Genomic DNA, 19,529 nt, shown 5'->3' with positions numbered 1-19,529 from the left:
GCAGTCTTCGATCGCACTTGAGCTTTCGGCGCTTACATTCGAAGCAAGACAGCACCAGCCTCTGCCGTTTTATGCCCGACTCCGACATTTCCACGGCAAACTATGAGCGCGAGAGGAAGATCAAGAACTGGGAAAGGAGATGCCGAGAGATCTGATTACCATCACCCGAAAGATCGATACCGGTTCCTGCAGTCAGCATTGCTGGGGGCCTATGACGTGTGCTTACCTTCTCATCCTGCTGCGGCCAATAACCCCAGTCGACGCATGGACGGTGCCCGGATGCGCACCCCAACATCCAATCCGGCAGGAATCCAAAGCTTTCCATTCGGTGAACGAACATTGGCGCAAGACGACTTACCGGCCACGGGTTAGTCTGACGTTCGCTTCATGTAGGTGCCCTTGGTGCAGGAGTCCCGGGCCGGAGGCTCACCGCGCACTCGAGCTGACCCGCATCCAATTGAATCCGCCCCCGTCAATCCGTCGTTGCATCCGCCGCCATTTTGCACGCTGAAAATGATCGCCGGGGTGAGTCCAACGCATCAATGCAATCCATACTTGCATCACCAATCGTCCGGAGTTTCTGGCCGTAGCCCTCACGCCTACTCCCTTTCGCACATCAGCTGCTCGGAGACGGAGATAAGCGTTGGTGGGCAAACTAGGCCGATGGGCTCCCCTCAGCGACCCCAGGTCTGGGTCTTGGTTTTTCAAACACCTTCCTAGACAAGATGACCTAGGGTAGACAGATTGGCAGGCAACCAGGGCCAAGGTGATGTGTTGACATAGACTTTACGTCCCAGAGAGTAAAAAAAAAGAGCGAGAGATGGGAATTTTATTTACAGCAAGGGAGTTAGAATGAGATAAAGAGGACATGATCTCAGAAGAAAAGGGGGAAGCCATAGAAAAAGGATAAAAGAGGACGGAGAAATCGAGCCTGAAATGTTTTGATTACTAAAGGATTTCCATTTTCCATTTCCCTTCTTTCTGATTCGCCGTGGAGCGCCAACGCTAGAGTCTTGAAGCAAGAAATCCCAAGACGAGGAAAAGAAAAGGAAGAGGAAGCTCTACACGATAGTGAAGTTGTAGTGGAAAGGAAAAAGGGCAAAGGAAAAAAAAAACAGGGAGCAACAACAGCAACGAAACCGGTCGGACGGGCGGAGATTTCCCAGCGAAAACCGGAAACCTTTCCTCATCTTGCGACGTTCCCAGTCCCAGTTCCAGCTTTCTTGCCCCTCTTCGCGATGTAATACGTCAAGAGGCCCAGACGGGACTCCTCGACGCCGCGAAACTCCCTCCAGAAGAGCTCCGGGGTCAAACTTCCCGCTCCAGCGAAATTCCCACCGCCATTTGCACCTCCCGCAAACCAGCCCTCGAACAACTCACTGGCCAGATCCACATCCGCCTTCCGGACCTCGGCGTCACTCGCGCCGAGCCAGCGCGCGGAGGAGCGGGCGAGGAGGATGAGGAGGTCTGCAGGGAGGGGGGAGGCGGTTCCTTGTTCCAATCCTCCGTTGTTGGGAGGGGTGGATGTTGAGGCGGAGGAGGCGGTGGGCGGGCGAGAGGTCTTGCCGGAGGAGGAAGCGACGAGGAGGTTCTTGAGGAGGGTCAGAGCCATGGCGATGGCGCGGGGGGAGGTCGATGTGCCGTTTGAATCCTTGGAGGAATTTGACGAGGATGACGGGAGCCAGGCTTGGATCGCTTCGAGGCAGGGCGCCGGGGGAGCGACGGCGACGATGTCATCGGCTGTGCGGAGGAGGTCGGAGATGACGAGGTGGTAGTGATGGTGATTGTTGCTTGCAGTAGAGTTCGCGGGTGAAGAAGACGTCAGATCGCTGGGTGGATTGGCCGACGGCGAGGATTGAGAGATGGGGTTGAGATTCACAGGCAGTGTGGCGCGGCACGCGAGGAGGACCAATAGCGTGCGGGAGTACCAGGGGTGTGCATATTTGCGATGGATAGCTAGGAGCGCGCGGACGGCACCTAAAGCTTGAGCTTTCAGACCTGCGGCCTTGGAGGGCGGGAGGGAGGCGAGTTTCGCGTCGCGGTCAAAGGTCTGGAGGTAATCGTGCAAAACGGCCATGAGTTCATCGTATTTCTTGCCACTCTCCCAGAGGTCCATGGGGCTCTTGACGAGGTCTTGCACGCGGCGGAAACCGTGGGCGTCGAGGGTGCGGGCGCGGATGCGTTCGATGCCGGAGGCGATGAGGCGGCGGTTGCGGAGGACTTCGGTCTGGTCGTGAGAGGCCGATGCGGAGGTGTTGGTCGGGTCGTCGGGGAGGTCGGAGCGGTCGGAGTGCCGATGGGGACTGTCCATAGGGCTCGGACGGGATATCGGACTTTGCGTCGGGCTGACCAAGCGTACGTTTTCATTCACGGGGAGTTCCCCGAGGACTTTACGACCGGCGGCATCCCCTGAAGCGGGCTCTTCGTCGGTGAAAGGGTCTTCGTAGATTTGGACTTCGTCGTTCTTCGGCGTGCCGTTGCTCGTACCATTGTGGGTAATGTTGTTGTTGAGATGATCATGCACCACGACCGCTGGACTGGGGCTCTTCCTCGTCGCCGCCGAATCCATCGCCCGCTGTGCTTCGGGAGAAAGACGCTCCGCGCGTTCCCGGGCATCATCAAACATGGCTCGCATCGGACTTCGATATGCGAGCGGCGAACGTTGCCGCGTGGAGGAATCGGCAATATTCGGCAGAACCATCGTGAAGCCCTCATCTTCTGCCATGGCCAGAATTCCGTTATCAACCGACATGGTCTTAGCGTGGCCGGCACGATTTTGGCCAGGAGAAGGAACATCCCGACCACGCGTAGCAGCGAACCGACTTGTGGCCGGCGCAACCATGGTCATATCCTCATCCGGCTGAGCAGTCAAACTTCCTTTGCTAGAGGGTCTTGAGTCGGGATAGTGGTGGCCGTGATTGGTCGGGACGGGACTTCTGCGAGCGATACTACTAGCGGGACTACCCAGAGCACGATTTCTCACCGTGCTGGACGACGTCGGGATGGAAGCTTTGGATGCGCCTGTGCTTCGGCTAGGACTCCCTGGAGAACCCGCTATTGAGGGTGTCTCCGGACGTAGCAAGCGTCTGGAGGCATACGGATCCGCCGTTTGAGGTCGCTGGACTTCCACTCGACGCGGTCTCCTCACCGGGCCGGACATGAGGGCACTACCCTTCTTGGCCGCCGATCCTGAGCCGGGGGCGGGATCTGCTGCGGTCGAGCTCGAGGAGGGGTTTCGGCTCTGGACGCTCGAAAGGTTTGAGGGGGCACGTGCAGCATTTCGAAGATTAGAGTGCGACTTCATCTTCGCGGGGGTGAAATCCGCCATGGCGGAGTTGGGACGCTCCATTTGCTTTGCTTTTGCTTTGCGCTGTTCTGCGATGGCTTCGCGCAGAGTGCTGCGACTTGACGCGCCACTGGAGCGCGCAGTAGGCGGCGCGAGAGTTTGTGAGCTGTGAATGGATGCATGCGGATTGTGCGGATCCTTTTCGAGCGCGGCACGCGCTTTGGCCTCCAAGCTGGCCATGATTTTATCGGCCTTTTCTGGCCAGATCTTCGCAAATGTCCAGTATGTTGTTCGCGAATTCTCCTTGACCTTGGGGTTGGCATCGTCCAGACCTTTGCGGATGCACTTTTCCGCGAGATCCAGACTTCCCGATGTCTCGAAATGCTGCTTGTAACTGGCCTGACGTTTGAGAATCGTACGGAGCCAATCTCCGACGAACTGGCGCACTTGTATGTTCTTGTCTTGCGCAGCATTCCAGATGTGCTGCATCATACGGATGTGATATGTGCAATTCTGGAAAATGTGATCAGTCGTCGATCGGCCATTCTCCGCAGCAATTTGTTTCGTCGCCGCCGACATTTTGATGAATGACTGTAGAAGAATCTCAACATGCGGATCGAGCGCTGGTCCAAGGGTGACAGCGAGTTCCCGAACCAATTGACATCCATTCGAGGACATCGTAGTCCGTAGGGAACTGCTCGTCTTGATGATGCCCTCCAGGAGAGATTTGACCCCAGACATGAACGCGTGGTGAAATTCCGTGGGCGCATTGCCTTTGAGCAAGCATCGCACCGTGGTAACCGACTTGTCGCGCGCCTGCCAATTATGCTCATCCTCCTTGCCATCGAAACACGGCAGCATCTCCCGAAAGGTATCATCGAGCTCACGGAGCGATTGCACGTATTTCGGGTCCATCGGAACGACCTCCTGCGGAGGTGGTTGGGCCGCCTCGCTATTCAGACTATTCGTGAACGCCTGCGCAAATGCCTTCGCTCGCGCGGCGCGCACTGCTTCTGTGTCTAGATCTGGGTCTTCCGCCGACGATGGTCCAGCAGCAGCAGCAGGTGCCGGCCGTGGCGCAGCTGCTGTGCTTCCGATCTGCGTCAGGATCGAACTTTCGATGACATGTTTGATGGAATGTGCCTTGAGCTGCCTCTTCAGGTCGATCTTCGCGCCGTTTGGCGCATCGGTGAACAGCTCAATCAACACGCTCTTCGCAGCCTCCTGTACTGCGCCATCAGGGTCCGCCAGTCGTGCCACCATGGGCGAGACGTACGCCTTGAACGGCATGTTCTCCTCCTGATGCATGCGCACCACCCAGCGCATCACCGTCTCTTTTGTACGAGGATTGGTCCCCGGCAGAGCCTCGTCGCAGACCAGCTGCTCGATTTCGGTTGCGCAGAATGGATACAGGTCGATGAGGGCCTGGGAGGCGGCGGCGCGGACGGGTTCGCGGAGATCACCCAAGCGATCGTGGATCGCCGGGAATAACCGCGGCGAGAGCTGTGTGATGGCGTGGCCAGAAGCATCTTGAATCTTTAACCTTTTGATCAGATGGCCGAGGGTGGAAAAAGCCGAGCTCGCGAGCGCGGCCGAGGATTGCTGGGTGATTCCAAGTTTGATGCAGTCGAAGATATTGGATTGCGCGGTTTCCGGGACGCGATAGTGTTTGATGTCGGATTTGAGAGAATTGAAGAGGTTGACTTTGGTTTCTGAGGGAGCGGTTGGCCTTTTGAGCATGCTCATCAGGTTGACGGCCTGTTGCTCCATGGCAGGCGTGATGGCGGCGCCGCCGGAAGAGACCGAGAGGAGATGAGGAGGTAGATGGTTGAGGTCCAAGTCCCGGTCAAGATCGCGGGCTGTAGTGTTGGGGTATCACGATCGACAGAAAGTCGCGTGCGCGTGGAGTAGACGTGTGTCCAGATGCGAGATGATTGTGTGCCGAGAAGAAGTCGAGATGATCTGCAGGTGTGAGTGTGAGTGTGAGTGTGAGTGAGTGAATGAGCGGTTCGTGCGTTGGTGAGAGATGTGAGTTGGTGGGTGGTTGAACGTGAAGTGGTTAGGAGAGAGGGAGGAAATCCCGATCCGCCGCTACCGTACCATGACAATAACAACCTTTCCACGATACTGTCTGTGTATACCTAGCTAGACAGACGGTATAAAATTCGGGGGAGAGAGGGAGGGAGAGGGGGTTTGTTGACAGTTCCACCACCACCACCACCACCACTACTACTATTACCACTATTACCACCACTGCTACAGTACCAACCTGCCCCGAACATACAAATAAGCAGCAGCCTACACACCCACACCCTCCCACAGAACCTACAGCCGTCTGACCTGCAGTGGTGCAGAGGAACCATCGACGTCAACAGCGAAATCCTCCAGCCCAAACAAACAGGGCGGCCCGCTGCTGCTGCTGCTGCTGCTGCTGCTGCTGCTGTTTTCGCGTGCGTCGCGTCGGAGCTGTTGACCTGCACTCCTCCCGTCAGCTGCCCGCGAGGGATTTATTATTTATTATTGCAGTACTGTACTGTGGTGATTACGTCTCCCCCGTATGCAAGGTAGCGTCACTTCTTCCTCCCCCCTCTCCCTCCTTGGAATTACATAAGCGTCCTACGTTCTGTGCCTAACAAAGGGAACCTTGGAAAGGAGAAAAAAAACCCTTGAAATTGTAATAGAGCGGCTTGTTCTGGAGCTGTCCGGATGAGGGTGAGACAATATCCCACCTCTCCCCAAAACGTAGATGAGATACAGTATATCGAAACCCATCACCACCCACCCTCCCGCATTGACCTCGCCGCTCCAAACGTCATCATCGTCGAACCGTCCCAGAGAACCCACAGGCAGGAAAAAGGCACGGCGAAGTCTGGGGATTTCTTGACTCGGGTGGGTGCTGGCGCGGGGTCTGGCCATGTCGATATATCGAAGTTCGTCCCATTGGGAGACGATATAATGTCACTACCGTCGGCGAAGATACTTCTTCTTCTCTCTTCCCGTGAGTGACGGTCCTACGCAGAGGCGATGTTCACGGTCGAAGTCATATAGAGTTATAGAATAGAGATGTGTGCGGCGTAAAAACAGTCTTCCCACGTATTGCCGTGACGTAAGCAGATGTGGTGCCTGAGGCATTCAACCTGCGGCAAATGCCGTAGTTGCTGCCTGAGGCATCAATTCTTCCCCTTTTTCTCTTCTGTGTATAGAATTTCCCTAGATGGGAACGGGGACAAGGACATATCTTTCAATACAATTTTAGCTGCGTCTGCATGTAGGCAGTCCTTCCGCATATCACCTATACGGCGATAGTTATGAGCCCGGTAGCGTACCTAGTTTAGGAGCGCCCTCCGATACTACAATAATCAACTCTAACTCCCCCCTACCGGTACTAACCGGAGGGAACCGTATACTCCGAAGTCTTTAGACTCAACCGCGAACTATCGGGTCCTTAAGCCGATAAACCGACAAGATGGAATCCACTCGAAGCATCGTCGTCCCGACGTAGATTAAGCTATACGGGCCAAACGACTACGATGAATAGATTCTCTAAACAAAGCGTTATTTTACTACGCTTAACGTTTAGCAATATGCCGACCCGTCGATCGACGGTAAGGTACCGCCTTTAGCCGACATAAAGGCAAAGATCCTAGAGGAACCGCAGAGTCCTAACCCCGACGATTTTCCCCCGATCGAAGACCTTTTATCCTCCGACTCTAAGAAGAAAGAGGAGGCAAAGATAAAGTACTCAATCCTCGACAGACAAGAAAAGCTAGCTGAGAAGTTCTTAGCTAGAAGGGAAAAGGCGGAAACATACTTGGCCCTTACCGTGTCGACTCTAGCTCTCCGTCGCGCAGATAGGGAGCAAACTCTTAACGGAAAGCAACGTGTAATCCGATCTACTCTTGCACCAAAAGACGAATTTCGTCGGCAAACACTCTCTAAAGAACTTTCGATTCTAAGGAGAGGAATTCCGTCGACAAAGACACCGGCTATCGCCGGATATTTATATATTGTACTTTCTCACCCACTGTGGGAGCTCTCGTTTTGGCAATACCACGGGAGAAATATCACTTTTTTAAAATAAAAATAATAATCAGATCGTCATCATCAGAGAGCGACACCAAGCGACGCAAAGCGCAAAACATGCTACAAGAATAACATCATTATGAACGCGGGAAAGGGCGAGCGAGCGAGAGGGAGAGAGACAAGCGAGCGAGGGGGAGAGACAAGAGAGCGAGAGGGAGAGACGAGCGAGCGAGTAGGCAAGGAAAAGCGAAACTTGGATATTTTGTATATAGATAAACGCTTTCCCATTTTCCCTCCCCCAAAGAACAACAACAAAAAACAAACCCAAAACTCCCCCAGAGGAACGAGCGAACAATGTCCCACTCAGCCAGAAGAAAAGAACCCCAAAACGCCTCAAAAGCGAGAATCGATTCAAATTTCGGGAAGAAAAAAAGGGTAAGAATAATCAATGCGGAGGCCCGATAGGGGCGGGGTATCCTGAAGAGTTCGAAGCAGCAGAAGTCGCAGAAGCAGTGGTAGCCGTCAATTTTGCAGATTTGGCGTTTTTCGCAGAAGAAGAGGAAGAAGAAGAGGGCGTATTCGCAGCAGGGGAAGAAGTCGTCTTCGCACCGGCGGCGGCAGCACCAGCGGGCGTAGGCCAAGCCGATGGTCCCGACGATGCAGCAGTGCCGGCTTTGATGGGTGCGGTAGTGGATTTGCCGGCGGCGTTGTTGGTGGAAGAAGACTTTTTGTCCGCGGCAGCGGTCGTCGAGGACTTCGCGCTGGCTTTGGCGGTGGCGGACTTGGCGGATTTGCCGACGTTGGAAGTCGGGCCCTTGGAGGATGTCGCTGCGAGAGAAGTCTTGCCGTTGGTCTTTCCGTTGGCCTTAGCATTGCCTTTGGCGCTGGGGGCAGCAGTCGCCGCAGTCGCGGGCGGGGAAGACGAAGAGGAAGACGAGGGAGATGCGCCGTCCTCGGCTTCCTCATCGCCGTCTTCTACCGACGACGACGACGACAACGATGACAGCTTCCTCGGAGAAGAGCCAGGACGGGCAGCAGCGGCAGCAGTCGCGATAGCCGCCGCAGCAGCCGCGGCCGCGACTGAAGTCGACCGACCGGTGCCGTCGAGGGAGTGTTCATCGTACTTGGGCGTGACATCGCCCAGGGTGGAGGGGAGCATGGACGCGGCGGCGACGCCATTGGCGCCGACCATGCCGAGGCCGGGTATCATTGGGGTGGAAAGGGAATTCGTGGAAACGTTAGGATTGGCGCCAAAGGGGAAAGCTGAGGTGCCAACGAGGGAGGCCGAGGAGGTGTTGGGGCGAGAGGCGGAAGAAACGCCTGCAAAAGAGCCCCAGCTGTTGGCATGGGCGTGGCCGGGAGTCACGCCGCCTTGCTGGTCGGGATGTTCGGAGTCGATGCCGATGCCGGAATCGTTCCATGGGTTTCGGTAGCCGGAGTCACGGGACTCCATGCTGACGAGGGATGCCTTGGAGGCATTGTTGGAGGCGTGCATGAACAAGGACGACGCCGGAGAATTGGTACCATTCTTGCGGCGGCGGTCGATGAACGAGCTGAAGGAAGCCATGCTAGAGGGCTTGCGAAGCTTATCGAAGATAGAACGAGAGGTACCGTCTTCGAAATTGGGTCGGGTAGGCGACTCGTTGATGATCGGCGGTTCCGCGCGTTGCAGAAGTTTGGATTCGAAATAAGGCATGCTATCTTCGAAAGAGTCGGACTTTGGTCGAGGAATTGCACCCTTGACGTTGTTCACGTCCAGTCCACGAGCCATCAGTGGGAGAAGCAAAAAGTCGATGGCGTCCTTGAGACCACCAGCATTGTTACGCGTGTAGCTCAACACGAGTTTCATGATGGTGATCTCCTCGTTGCCGTGCTTCTCCTTTTTCGGCTCGCCGAGCGATACTTCCACGACGTACTGATCCTTGAGTTTCTGAACGGTGTCATTGCGGAACTCCTCCGACGACAACACCAGACGAAGCGCATCGGTGAGAGGAAACTCAATCTCGTGATTCTCGGGGACCATGCCGAGGAATTCATCAACAGCTTGAGGAACCTGATACTCAGGGCCTGAAACGGTGATGATATCGCTAGCTTGTTCGGTGCCGGGAAACATGATTTTGCAGTTCCATTTCTTCTCCAGTTCTTCGATCTCGGGCATGCGGGTGATGAGCTCTCGGTGGTAGAGACGGTCGACGGGGACTTGTTCAATGACAAACTCAGCATCGACCTTCTCGACCATGTCCATGATCTCCTGCTTCACCAATTCGAGGTTGTCCGCATTGCGAGCCGGGGTGCGGCAGATGACGTTGTCGACCTTGATATCGTCATCGTCCTTGCCAACACCACCACGGTCCATTGCATTGGAGAACTTGACAAAGACAGAGTACTTTTTCATGATGCGCTGGATGTGCTGACCGCCGATACCAATGATGCGTTTGTGGTATTGGTCCGGAACGTGGAAAGAGATGGAAGCTGGCATCTCCAACTCGACAAGGTCCAAACCATTCTTGGTCGCTTCGTAATGCGCACCACGAACATCAATGTAGAAATTGTACTCGTTGAACCCGTCGAAGACGATCTGAACATTGCTTTGGCTCATGATCTTGTTGATCTTGCCATTCTTCTTGCCACTGACGAATTCCTTGTGCTCATTCGCAAGCTCCACCTTAACACGGAGAGTCGATTGGGCCTTTTTGACAAACGGCATCGTGTTGATGATTGACAGAGCCGCCTTGACTGCATCATCACTACCATTGATGTGGAAATTAAGCTTTTCGAAAGTAATCTCGCATCCGGAGTTGATGCAAATATCAGGAAGCATGGTTTGAACATCGGCCGTTGTGGGAAGTCGCTGAGCCGGATCAGGGTGGGTCACCCACCACGAGGCACTGTAGAACTGTCCCGTCAGACCCATAATCTCGCGAACCGTCCGTTCAACGTTCAGGATGTCCGTGGCTTGCACACGAAGTACACCGCTGTGGTTGCCAAGTGGCGGTAACAAGGCATAGGATCCATTGGCCTCGACGATCTTCCGGATCTTGTCCAGTCGTTCCAGAAGAATAAAATCCACCTTGCTCGTGGTGATGTGCACATCCTTGACAAAAGTCTTGATGGAAACGACGAGATCATGAAGCCGCTTCTTCGCCTGCAGAATGTTCTCCATGCTTTCACCAGTGATGATGATCTCGTCGCGGTTGCGCAAGGGAATGGCACCGCTGGGAGTGTAGCCAAACAAGGCCGGGAAGACTGGAGGGAAGTAGATCGCCGTGCCAGTAGCCGATTCGATCATCTTGATGTTCTTTCGGTGACGGCCAGAGACGAGGTTTTGTAGGGACAGCTCAAGACGGATGGTGTCCACTTGTCGCTGTAGAACTTGGTCGATCATGATCAACAATCTCGTTTTGGCAGTTTCCAAACTCTCGCCGTCGCTGTAAACTTGAATCCGTAATCGCTGGTCCATGCTCTTTTCAAGACCACCATTGAAACTGACCGAGTCCGAGTCCTTTCGCCGGGATTTGGCCTCGAGGAGAAAGATGTCGGCACGAGTCTGGGCAGCGATTTCATCCATGTGGCCAAGAACATCACTCCTGGCACCTTTTTGACCTTCAGGGAAGACTATCTCTCGATCGACGTCAATCGTTTCACATCGCTAGGGAGGCAAGTATTGTCAGCATGGACAACTCTTCCGATGAGGATTCCTCAGCTCACTCACCAACGTGATAGGCGTCTCGTTCAAAATCTTGGCTCGAAGTTTGTGTACCACATCCGCGTCACCCGAAATACACACGTTCGTCACCAGGGCGGTCAAAGGACCGCGTTGCATGCCCGGCACGGGCTTCGGCTTGGCAGACGTGACGGTCGCGCGGATTCGATCGCCGTGACTGGCGCTAAGATGTTGGCACAGAGCCCGCAAGTTCTCGACGTTACGCGTGTGAATCGGTAGGGCGTGGTTGGGCAAGTCCTCCTCTGCACCGCCGTCTGGGTGTACCCATTTCTGCTCAGCACCCGTGCTGCTGTACAAGATCTCTTCCGGATCCGGGCCGGGTAGGTTCGAGTTGAAGGGGATGTTGAAGGACAGATTGATGGGGTGACCCGGCACGATGGGGTTGTGATTCATGACAGCCGCGCCGGGGATGTTGCGTTTGCCCGGCGGAGGTGGAACGGGGGCCATGCCTCCTCCATCATGTTGAGGATGTGGCCGAGACATGCCGAAGCCCATGGAAGGCGTCATGCGTTCCCATCCATGTTTGGCAGAGCCCGTAAAGTTGGATATTTTATGCATGCTCGTAGCGTTGAGGATTCATTCACCGCAGCACGTACGTGACGGCAGCGGCGAACTGGCGGGAGTTTTTCTTCCTATCTCTTTCTATCGTCACGAGTGACGATGCGGACAGGGTAGTCCGAGGACGAGGGAGAGCGGTGATGACAGGATGGAAGGGTAATTTGACGTCGAGGGCCAGATAGTACAGTAGACAAACAGCTGATAAATGACACGGTCGGAGAATTGCGAGTCCAGCGGGTCGATGGGATGTCTGAGAGCACAGACCGTCTGGGTGGACGTGTAAGCTGTGATCGGCAACAGCAGCGGCTGAACCACGACAAAGCGGGTGGAGGGAAGGGGAAATTCAAGGCCGCGATGATGACGAAATGGACATGTGGAAGCGATGAGCCCAGAAGACGCGGCAAACAATGTTGGTGGAGATGTAGTTTTTTGGTGTCGTATGATGGGTAAGCGTGTTTTTGGTGGAGAAGGTGGTGGTGTTTTGTTTGGGAGACAATCGACAGCCAGGTCAATGGTCCTCTCTTCCCAGCGGAGACGGATTGTTTACCGTTGGTGATGATTAGGTGTATTTGAGGGTGGAAAGGCCGACAAAAGACGCGCGCCGGCTATTCAAGATGAAACAAGCAGCAAGGGCCAACAGCGCGCGGAATCGGTGGGGGCGGATTTGAGGCGATGGAGACGCAGCAGGTACAATCCGAGGGCAGGAACGGAGGCGATCAAAAGGACGAATTCGCGGAGATGCTGGAGGTGGTGGTGGTGTCGGTGATGATGAAGTGTGGTGGTGATGCTGGTGGAGGAGAGGGAGGAGGAGGGACGTCAGACAGAGAATGGAGTAGAGGTGAAGAAGGAAGACCAAGAAATTCCGAATTTGTTTGGTGATGTGATGTGCTGTGCAGGTGAGCGGTGGTGGTGGTGCTGCTGCTGCTGCTGCTCGCTCACAGTGGTGAGAACCTTACACCTGGTTTGGAGTGCTTGACTGGACTGGACTGTGCTCTATGTATCTGCAGTGTGCACGGTACTTTGTGCGTAGGATTCCCACCAGCATAATGACAAGAATATTGTGCAGCATGTCCCGCTTATTATCATCCTTGTTGTGCGCAGGTGTTCCTTGTATAATCCAGGCAGCTCTCGCACACTCATGGACAACGCCGTCAAATTGCAACAGACGCTGCCGGTGAACACCAATCGATGAGCCACCATACGTTTGACGAGCAGCTAACTGTGACGATGACACTACTGATCTCCATACATCCATGATTATTATTGTTACAGTACTGGTCTGTTCTAGAAAAGCTCGTAGAGTAGAAACGGCGTCAATAAGGCCTGCCACTACCTAGGGGCCATCGAGACTACAGCAAGTGCTAAGCTGTGTGCGGCTTGGCTTGCAGCCTGTGGGCTGGAAGCTTCCGGAAATGCTACAGAGTAAAGTGGTGATATCGTACAGGACAACAATTGTAGCAGGAAAGAGCTTCGCGAAGTTGCATCATCGCCTTAATTTTGAGAGACCAGAGCTCAGGACTCTCGCACGGTAACTTATTCCATTGTAAACAAGTAAAAGCTTTTGTCATTGTGATATACACAACATCACATCATATAGATACATCGCACGAAAGAACAGCTATCGATATCCATCTCTCAATATCTCGGAGAAGCATGCGCCCGATAATCCTCATACTGTGAGACTTCCCGCGGGAACACCTCCTGGCCATTCTGGTCCACATATCTGATCTGCTGTGGTGCCGGGGCCGCAGGAGCTCGCGATGGGACCGAATAATACTGCTGCGGCGGTTGCTGCGGTGGTTGAGTCGCATATGCTGTGTGTAGGTCATAACCTCCCGGGGCGACACTAGTGGCACGGTATTGAGGCTGGAGATATTGCTCATGCGCTTGTACATGGCTGATCGAAGGAGCGTATGGCGAAGGAGCGACGCTCATTGGCCGAGAGGGTGCGGGTGGTGGTATGTCGTAGCCTGGCGCGACACTCATTGGGCGACGTGGTGGTGCATATTGCTGTGGTGGTGGAGGTGCCATGGATTGACGAGAGGTGTAAGATGTCGCGGGGAGTGCGCCCTCCTGGCGAATATACTGGACCGGAGCGACACTCCCAGAGCGCGGCATTGGTATAGGAGCAGGTCGGACACTGTAACTTCGTGCGGGATGCATTTCACTTGGTGATGCAGGTCGCGCATGGTTTGCTTCATACGTGGCACGGGCATGAGTGTCATAGAGTGGTGCCTGCTGCTGATAGGACGATGCTGTCGGGGCCTCCACGTAACGGATCTCTCTGACAACAGGTCGGACGCTCTGCTCTCGAGACGAATAATGACCTTCAGGGCTTTCCGCATACTGCGGACGATCAACAGCGATGGAGGCTGCTCGTCCGGGAAATGGAGGTGGTGCCATGCTAGCCTCTACTCGTTCGTACTGTGGCCGAGCGGAAGCAGGGGGGGCGTATGCCATAGAGACACGGCTTGGGGCACATTCTTCCACATAAGACCGTCGGTCGACGGGTGCAACAGAGGCGCGAGACGGCTGTGCAGGCTCAGCATAGTAGTGATTGCCGTGTTGGTCGACAAAGATCCGTCGTGGCGGTGGCGGTGCCATCGGAAGTGGCTCTGCAACTCTCGTGTATTGTTGCGGATCGTAGGCATCTGAAGCAAACGTAGGCGAGTGAGATCGAGCTTCTCGCGTCCGTAAAGGTTGATACAGTGGCGACCCGGATGCTTCAGCAGGGTCATACCGAGCAACAGGTGAGAGCGGGCGCTGGGCATGTTGCAGACTGGCCACTCGTCTCAAATCATGAGAGTCTCGATGCAGAGGTCTATAAGCTACCCGCGAGGCAGGCCCCACGTGAGCAGGCGAAGACAAGCGATACTGCTTAGGCTGTGCGGCGGGCGCATGCCTGGGAGCTTCCACCTGATAATAGCGCTCCTCATCAGCCGCTCTCCTCGGCGACGCCAGATCGATGTACACCGGCTGAGACTGTATCGATCCGCTTTGTGCTGCGGGAACGTTGTGGAGGAAGGACGCAGGAGACGTCGGCTCATCCTTAATGGGCGGCTGTACTAGTGGTTGCTGTGGCTGCTGCTGCGGTTGCGGTTGCTGATGTGCTTGCCGTTGCTGGCGTGTAGTAGAGATGTGTGACGGCTCGGACGCCTTTCCCAGCCTCCGACTCTTTTCAGCTTTGGCCAATTCTTGCCTCTTCTGCTTCTTCGTGAGCTTCGTCTCTGTTGGAACCTCAACTTCGCGCTCAGCTGCATCACGTTTGCGTTTGCCCTTTTTATTCTTGCCCTTCTTAGAGCTTCCGCCATTTGCATCATCTGGAGATCTTCCCCTTGCTTGGTGGACCTGATTCATTGGAGCTGCTGATACAAATTCAGGTCGGCCATTGATGAGCTGAAGTTCTCCAGCAGCAGGACCTTTGGTCACAGTCAAGGGCGAGACACGGCTAGGCTGTGGGGCGGCAATATGGGTGAGATGATTGCGAATCACAGGCACCTGAGGTGATGCAGGTCCATCCACTTGCCTAGGTCGCACCGGAGTGCCACCGTTGCTCTCTGATGTGATTTCACCTGGCTCATACTCGGAGCTATCATCTGCATCATCATGTAACATCTCACTGTCGAATTGTTCGTCACGACTGTCGTCCGAGGCGCCTGCTACATCAGGCGGGCTATATTCATCGTCGTCATCGATGTCGGATTCTTCGTGGTTTGGGGGTTTCGTGATGTAGACGCTTGGGCCCGCCTGAGAATGGGGAATGACGGGATACTGCGAAGCAATCGTCTTATCAGCCACGCCAACAACATTTAAGCGAGAAGAAGGCGTGTTGCCCTCATGCCTACGCGCATTGGCGAATGCCGAAACAGCTCCAGCACGATCGGCATCCTTGCCACATGGGGAGGACCATTCACTCTCGACTTGGCTTGAATAGTAGTCGTTCTCGTCGAACGAGCTGGCCTGACTTGCAGCACCGTTTATGGTAGATTTTACTCCGGTCACATGGTTCTCACGAACGAGAGCCTTTTCAAGCACAGCTCCAACATCCAAAACGCCACCTGTTTTTTCTGCTGAATCACTGTGATTCTTTTGCTGCTCCAATCGAGCCTGCAAATCACGCTCAATCCTCTGGCGTTTCAGACGCCTTTCTGCTCTTACTACTTCATGCGGAGTCTGAGAAGCGCGGGCAGTTTGGGATGCCGTTGCAAAATTACTGCTGCCCGGTTGCGAAGTCATGGAGAGGCCTGGTAACAGCCCAGGCAAACCAATATTCCTCGGCGCAGGAGGCTGTGATTGTGGCGCGTGTGTTGGACCAGCAGCAATACGTGGATCTGTCACTGGTGGTTGTGCTACACCTGATCGCGTATTGTCAGCAGTAGAGGAAGATAAGGAATGTAAGCCATTCGCCTGGCTTGCGGCGCCCGTTGGATTGACATTGCCATTGGATAGACTCGGGTCCTGCGCAATTGCTTTGAGCTTCTCAATTGTAGCTGCAGGGAGAGAGAATTGTGGATGTTTGCCAGTGATCACGAGATCATAAAGCTTTTGCAGTTCATCAAACAATCGATCCTCTTCGACGGCTGGCAACGACCCTGATCCATTGCCGTTGGCAAGCGCGAGAGGGGCAGTGCTATTGGCAGCGACAGCACTCATCATGATACTTAATAGTTCTCTTGATCATGCAATCAGGAAACCGCTCACTCGGTCTGCTTGTCAACAAGCGAGTCCTGAATGGTTGCACACTTCCTGCTCTTGTTCGATCGGGATATCGACCTCGCAGTGATGAGTGAATGCTATTCAGCGAAGCACCCGAACGCCAATTTCAATGCAATGTTATACAACGAAATGCAATGCAGTAAATGCGCGCTGCTGAATCGCAAGCGCGATGAGGAATGTCGACAAGGGAAAAGTCGCAAATGGAAGGAAGACAAGACGAATATTAGTAGTGATTAAGATGTGGCTTCAATGAAATTGCTAGCCGAACAAGGGCGCGCTCAGGAACCGGCCTGCGCGGCGCGGGAGCTGCCGTTCACGAGCCTGAGATCACTACCATGACTCAGCTGAGACACGGATAAAGCCGGCTGACGGTAGGGTTCATCGGATGTATGAATTTATCACAACGTGACTCGATCAATGGATGACATCGCTCAACGAGAACCCAACAACACCTCCTGCTCCGATTGCGAAATCGGACATGATAAATAACAAACATACATAACTCCAACAATGCCAAGTATACTTTCTGCAGTGTCGTGTGATGGTTCACCCTCATCGCCGAAGAATAAATGATCACTTCGCCGCCACTGTTACAGTATAGATTGATTCTCCGTTCCGCAACGAGCCTCTTTTCCCAGAAACACTTCACGCCAATCAGGAAATTCAACATATCTCGCGAAACCTGGCAAGAGCGTAGAATCAAGATGGCACCAACAGCTTCCCGGAAGGTCTTCTTCTTCGACATCGACAACTGTCTCTACCCCAAGTCCTACCAGATCCACGAGAAAATGGCCATCCTAATCGACAACTACTTCCAGAAGAATCTCGGAGTGAGTCCCGAAGAAGCCACAACGCTCCACCAGCGATATTACAAAGACTACGGTCTTGCACTAGAAGGTCTCGTGCGCTACCACAAGGTAGATCCTTTGGCATACAACGCCCAAGTGGACGATGCCTTGCCGCTAGAAGACATCATCAAACCGAACCCCGCGTTGCGTGCAATGCTGGAGGACATCGATAGGGAGCGAATCAAGCCTTGGCTATTTACAAATGCCTACATCAATCACGGGCAGCGGGTGGTCAAGTTGCTCGGAATTGAAGACTTGTTCGAGGGGATCACGTATTGTGATTATGCGGCTGAAAAGTTATTGTGCAAGCCCGATCCGAGGATGTTCGAGAAGGCGATGCACGATGCAGGTGTGGAATATGTCAAGGATTGTTATTTTGTCGGTGAGTCGCGGACCACTTATACTTTGCGGGAGAGATTTGCGTGGATGCTGACTGAACGTCTCTCCTGTAGATGACTCAACCCTCAATGCCAAGGCTAGCAAAGCCTTCGGCTGGAAGACTGCACATCTGGTTGAAGAGACTGCAACCTCGCCGCCAGAACCAGTCGGACATTACCAGATTTCGAACATTTTACAGGTGCGGGAGATTTTCCCCGAAGTTTTCAAACGAAAGTAGGAAGTCCCACTTGCTTTACAGCGCGTTATATCAAAGAGAAAAGCGGCTTGAACGGTGCCTGGTCCAAAGTAGTGTATCTTCCACGATACTAAACATAACTCCAAACAAAGTTACAATACCACATCAGTCTTTCTGACTCCAAATTTCGTCATGGTCGTCATGATAACCATATTCATCAGCATCATCGTTGCCATCGTCGTCGTCTTCATCAAAACCACTTCATCCCAGCGTACTGACACCTTCATCCAACTCCTTCAAACTCTTCCTATAATCCTCCCACAACTTCTCCACCGTCTTCCCATCACAACAATCCTTCCAAAACTCCTCCTCATCATACTGATCCTCCCTCAGTCTCGCATTAATCCCCTTGACCGTCCCTTCCCCGAACCTCTGCTCAAGATACTCCAGAAAATACCCCGTATGCTGATATCCTGCATCCCAATCCCCGCCAGCCTCTCGCCGCCAATGCTTCGCCGCTAATCCCGCCCGCAGCCGCACCCAATCCGCTATACCCTCAATCAGCCCTCCCGGCGCCGTGTTCTCCGCGTTCCACTGGAAACAGTGCACCAGCTCATGGCAGATGACCCCGAGCAATTCCTCGCGCGTCTGCTGCGTGGCCTTGTTCGCAGAGGCGTTACGGTCGCTATCGTTCCAGATATAGTTGAGGTCGAAATGGATCTCTTTATGATCATCATCTAGCTCGATTCCCGTCGTGTACGCAACACCACCGCCACAGTCGCGGAGGACTAGCGTGATGGAGCGGGTCGCCGGACGGGGGTCTTTAGGGTCGTAGAGGAGGTTGAGCACGTTTTGGACTTGTTCGGAGAAGTCTTCGGCAGGTCGCAGACGGTTGAGGATTGTGCCACTGCCCGGGTGCGAGAGGTCGTTGAGGTGCACCCGGAGCTTGGGTTCGGGGAATTTATGCTTGCGTATAGGGGTCGGGGCCTTCTCATCGTGAGCAGAAAGGATGGCTTGGTCTTTGTCGGCGACGAGTGGGATGCGCATCTTGTCGGTCGTATACGAGAGTTCGAGGTGTTCCACGTCGACAGGGGTCCTGAGAGTGGCAAAAGTCTTGAGGGCAATGTCTGGGGCCGTCGGATTCGATGTTTGTGAGCTTGCTGTCTATTTCGTGTTTTATTGGTTGTTTCTCTTCTAGTCCCGTGGTTCAACGTCACGCCCAAGGTGAATGTCGATCATCAATTATCAATCCGGGATTAAGATTACAAACTACCACGAAATTTGCGTTTCCCGGCAAGCGAACATAAGATAATCGTTTTAGCTTCTTTCCTAGCAAGTCGTCGTCCCGTATAATGATGCAAGGAAGTACTTCTGTTGGTGGTAGAAGAGAGCAGTAAGGTTCTGACTAGGGTTAGTTCACCTCACAGTCGGGCATTCCGGACATTTTGAATCTCCATTTTCTCTGGCCAGTCTCAAAGATGACATAAGCTTGCAACGCTGAATCATGGAAATAACGTACCCTACTACCGAGCCGGTCACACTACCGAGCCGGTCAAGTTTCCGTCCAATGTGCCTTTGACGACTTATTGCAATTACAATATTATAGCTATACTAATAACGACACCAGTATTACAAAGTACAGGTTCTACAGTTATGCTCAAATGAACCACATCTACTACACCTGCTTGGTGCTTTTGTACGAGCACGTTTTGGCTGCTCAATTAGTAATGCTGAATCAATATTCTCAGCATTATTCTGCAATTGCTCCGCAACTACCTCGTTCTGAATAGACTCCTGCCC

General features: G+C 53.9%; 6 protein-coding genes across 6 annotated transcripts; 2 read left to right on the top strand and 4 right to left on the bottom strand.

Annotated features, from left to right (window-relative positions):
* Positions 1 to 977: 977 nt before the first annotated feature.
* K489DRAFT_379260 (uncharacterized protein) lies at positions 978 to 5,432 on the bottom strand. Its single transcript, XM_033604606.1, has one exon. It carries the CDS (start codon positions 5,054 to 5,056, stop codon positions 1,187 to 1,189), a length of 3,870 nt encoding a protein of 1,289 aa, XP_033460319.1. The 5' UTR covers positions 5,057 to 5,432; the 3' UTR covers positions 978 to 1,186.
* A 2,322-nt stretch (positions 5,433 to 7,754) lies between these two features.
* Positions 7,755 to 11,591, bottom strand: K489DRAFT_318312 (uncharacterized protein; the record flags this gene model as incomplete). Its single annotated transcript, XM_033601304.1, has 3 exons — positions 7,755 to 7,910; positions 8,391 to 10,958; positions 11,022 to 11,591. 3 exons carry the CDS (start codon positions 11,589 to 11,591, stop codon positions 7,755 to 7,757), a joined length of 3,294 nt encoding a protein of 1,097 aa, XP_033460318.1.
* Positions 11,592 to 11,853: 262 nt separating this feature from the next.
* On the top strand, positions 11,854 to 12,507 carry K489DRAFT_191450 (uncharacterized protein). The gene is made up of 2 exons (XM_033599533.1): positions 11,854 to 11,916; positions 12,166 to 12,507. The coding sequence occupies exon 2, from the start codon at positions 12,264 to 12,266 to the stop codon at positions 12,468 to 12,470; it is 207 nt and encodes a 68-aa protein (XP_033460317.1). The 5' UTR covers positions 11,854 to 11,916; positions 12,166 to 12,263; the 3' UTR covers positions 12,471 to 12,507.
* A 591-nt stretch (positions 12,508 to 13,098) lies between these two features.
* On the bottom strand, positions 13,099 to 16,534 carry K489DRAFT_379258 (uncharacterized protein). Its single transcript, XM_033604605.1, has one exon. It carries the CDS (start codon positions 16,242 to 16,244, stop codon positions 13,227 to 13,229), a length of 3,018 nt encoding a protein of 1,005 aa, XP_033460316.1. The 5' UTR covers positions 16,245 to 16,534; the 3' UTR covers positions 13,099 to 13,226.
* Positions 16,535 to 16,732: 198 nt separating this feature from the next.
* On the top strand, positions 16,733 to 17,894 carry K489DRAFT_379257 (pyrimidine 5-nucleotidase). Its single transcript, XM_033604604.1, has 2 exons — positions 16,733 to 17,537; positions 17,608 to 17,894. The coding sequence occupies exons 1-2, from the start codon at positions 17,012 to 17,014 to the stop codon at positions 17,769 to 17,771; spliced, it is 690 nt and encodes a 229-aa protein (XP_033460315.1). The 5' UTR covers positions 16,733 to 17,011; the 3' UTR covers positions 17,772 to 17,894.
* K489DRAFT_379256 (plant basic secretory protein) lies at positions 17,800 to 19,129 on the bottom strand. Its single transcript, XM_033604603.1, has one exon. The coding sequence runs from the start codon at positions 18,774 to 18,776 to the stop codon at positions 17,991 to 17,993; it is 786 nt and encodes a 261-aa protein (XP_033460314.1). The 5' UTR covers positions 18,777 to 19,129; the 3' UTR covers positions 17,800 to 17,990.
* Between the last annotated feature and the right edge of the window lie 400 nt (positions 19,130 to 19,529).

The sequence above is a fragment of the Dissoconium aciculare genome, assembly GCF_010015565.1.
Source record: "Dissoconium aciculare CBS 342.82 unplaced genomic scaffold K489scaffold_5, whole genome shotgun sequence".
NCBI classification, from domain to species: domain Eukaryota; kingdom Fungi; phylum Ascomycota; class Dothideomycetes; order Mycosphaerellales; family Dissoconiaceae; genus Dissoconium; species Dissoconium aciculare.
This window is presented reverse-complemented; position numbering and strand designations above follow the sequence as displayed.

What these genes read in the sequence shown, in the direction of transcription:
- K489DRAFT_379260 (XM_033604606.1), bottom strand. Translation starts at nt 5,056, where the DNA reads ATGGAGCAACAGGCCGTCAACCTGATGAGCATGCTCAAAAGGCCAACC.
- K489DRAFT_379256 (XM_033604603.1), bottom strand. Translation starts at nt 18,776, where the DNA reads ATGCGCATCCCACTCGTCGCCGACAAAGACCAAGCCATCCTTTCTGCT.
- K489DRAFT_379257 (XM_033604604.1), top strand. Translation starts at nt 17,012, where the DNA reads ATGGCACCAACAGCTTCCCGGAAGGTCTTCTTCTTCGACATCGACAAC. An exon ending in CAAGGATTGTTATTTTGTCG is followed by an intron (nt 17,538 to 17,607) that starts GTGAGTCGCGGA and finishes TCTCTCCTGTAG; the next exon opens with ATGACTCAACCCTCAATGCC.
- K489DRAFT_191450 (XM_033599533.1), top strand. Translation starts at nt 12,264, where the DNA reads ATGGAGACGCAGCAGGTACAATCCGAGGGCAGGAACGGAGGCGATCAA.
- K489DRAFT_379258 (XM_033604605.1), bottom strand. Translation starts at nt 16,244, where the DNA reads ATGAGTGCTGTCGCTGCCAATAGCACTGCCCCTCTCGCGCTTGCCAAC.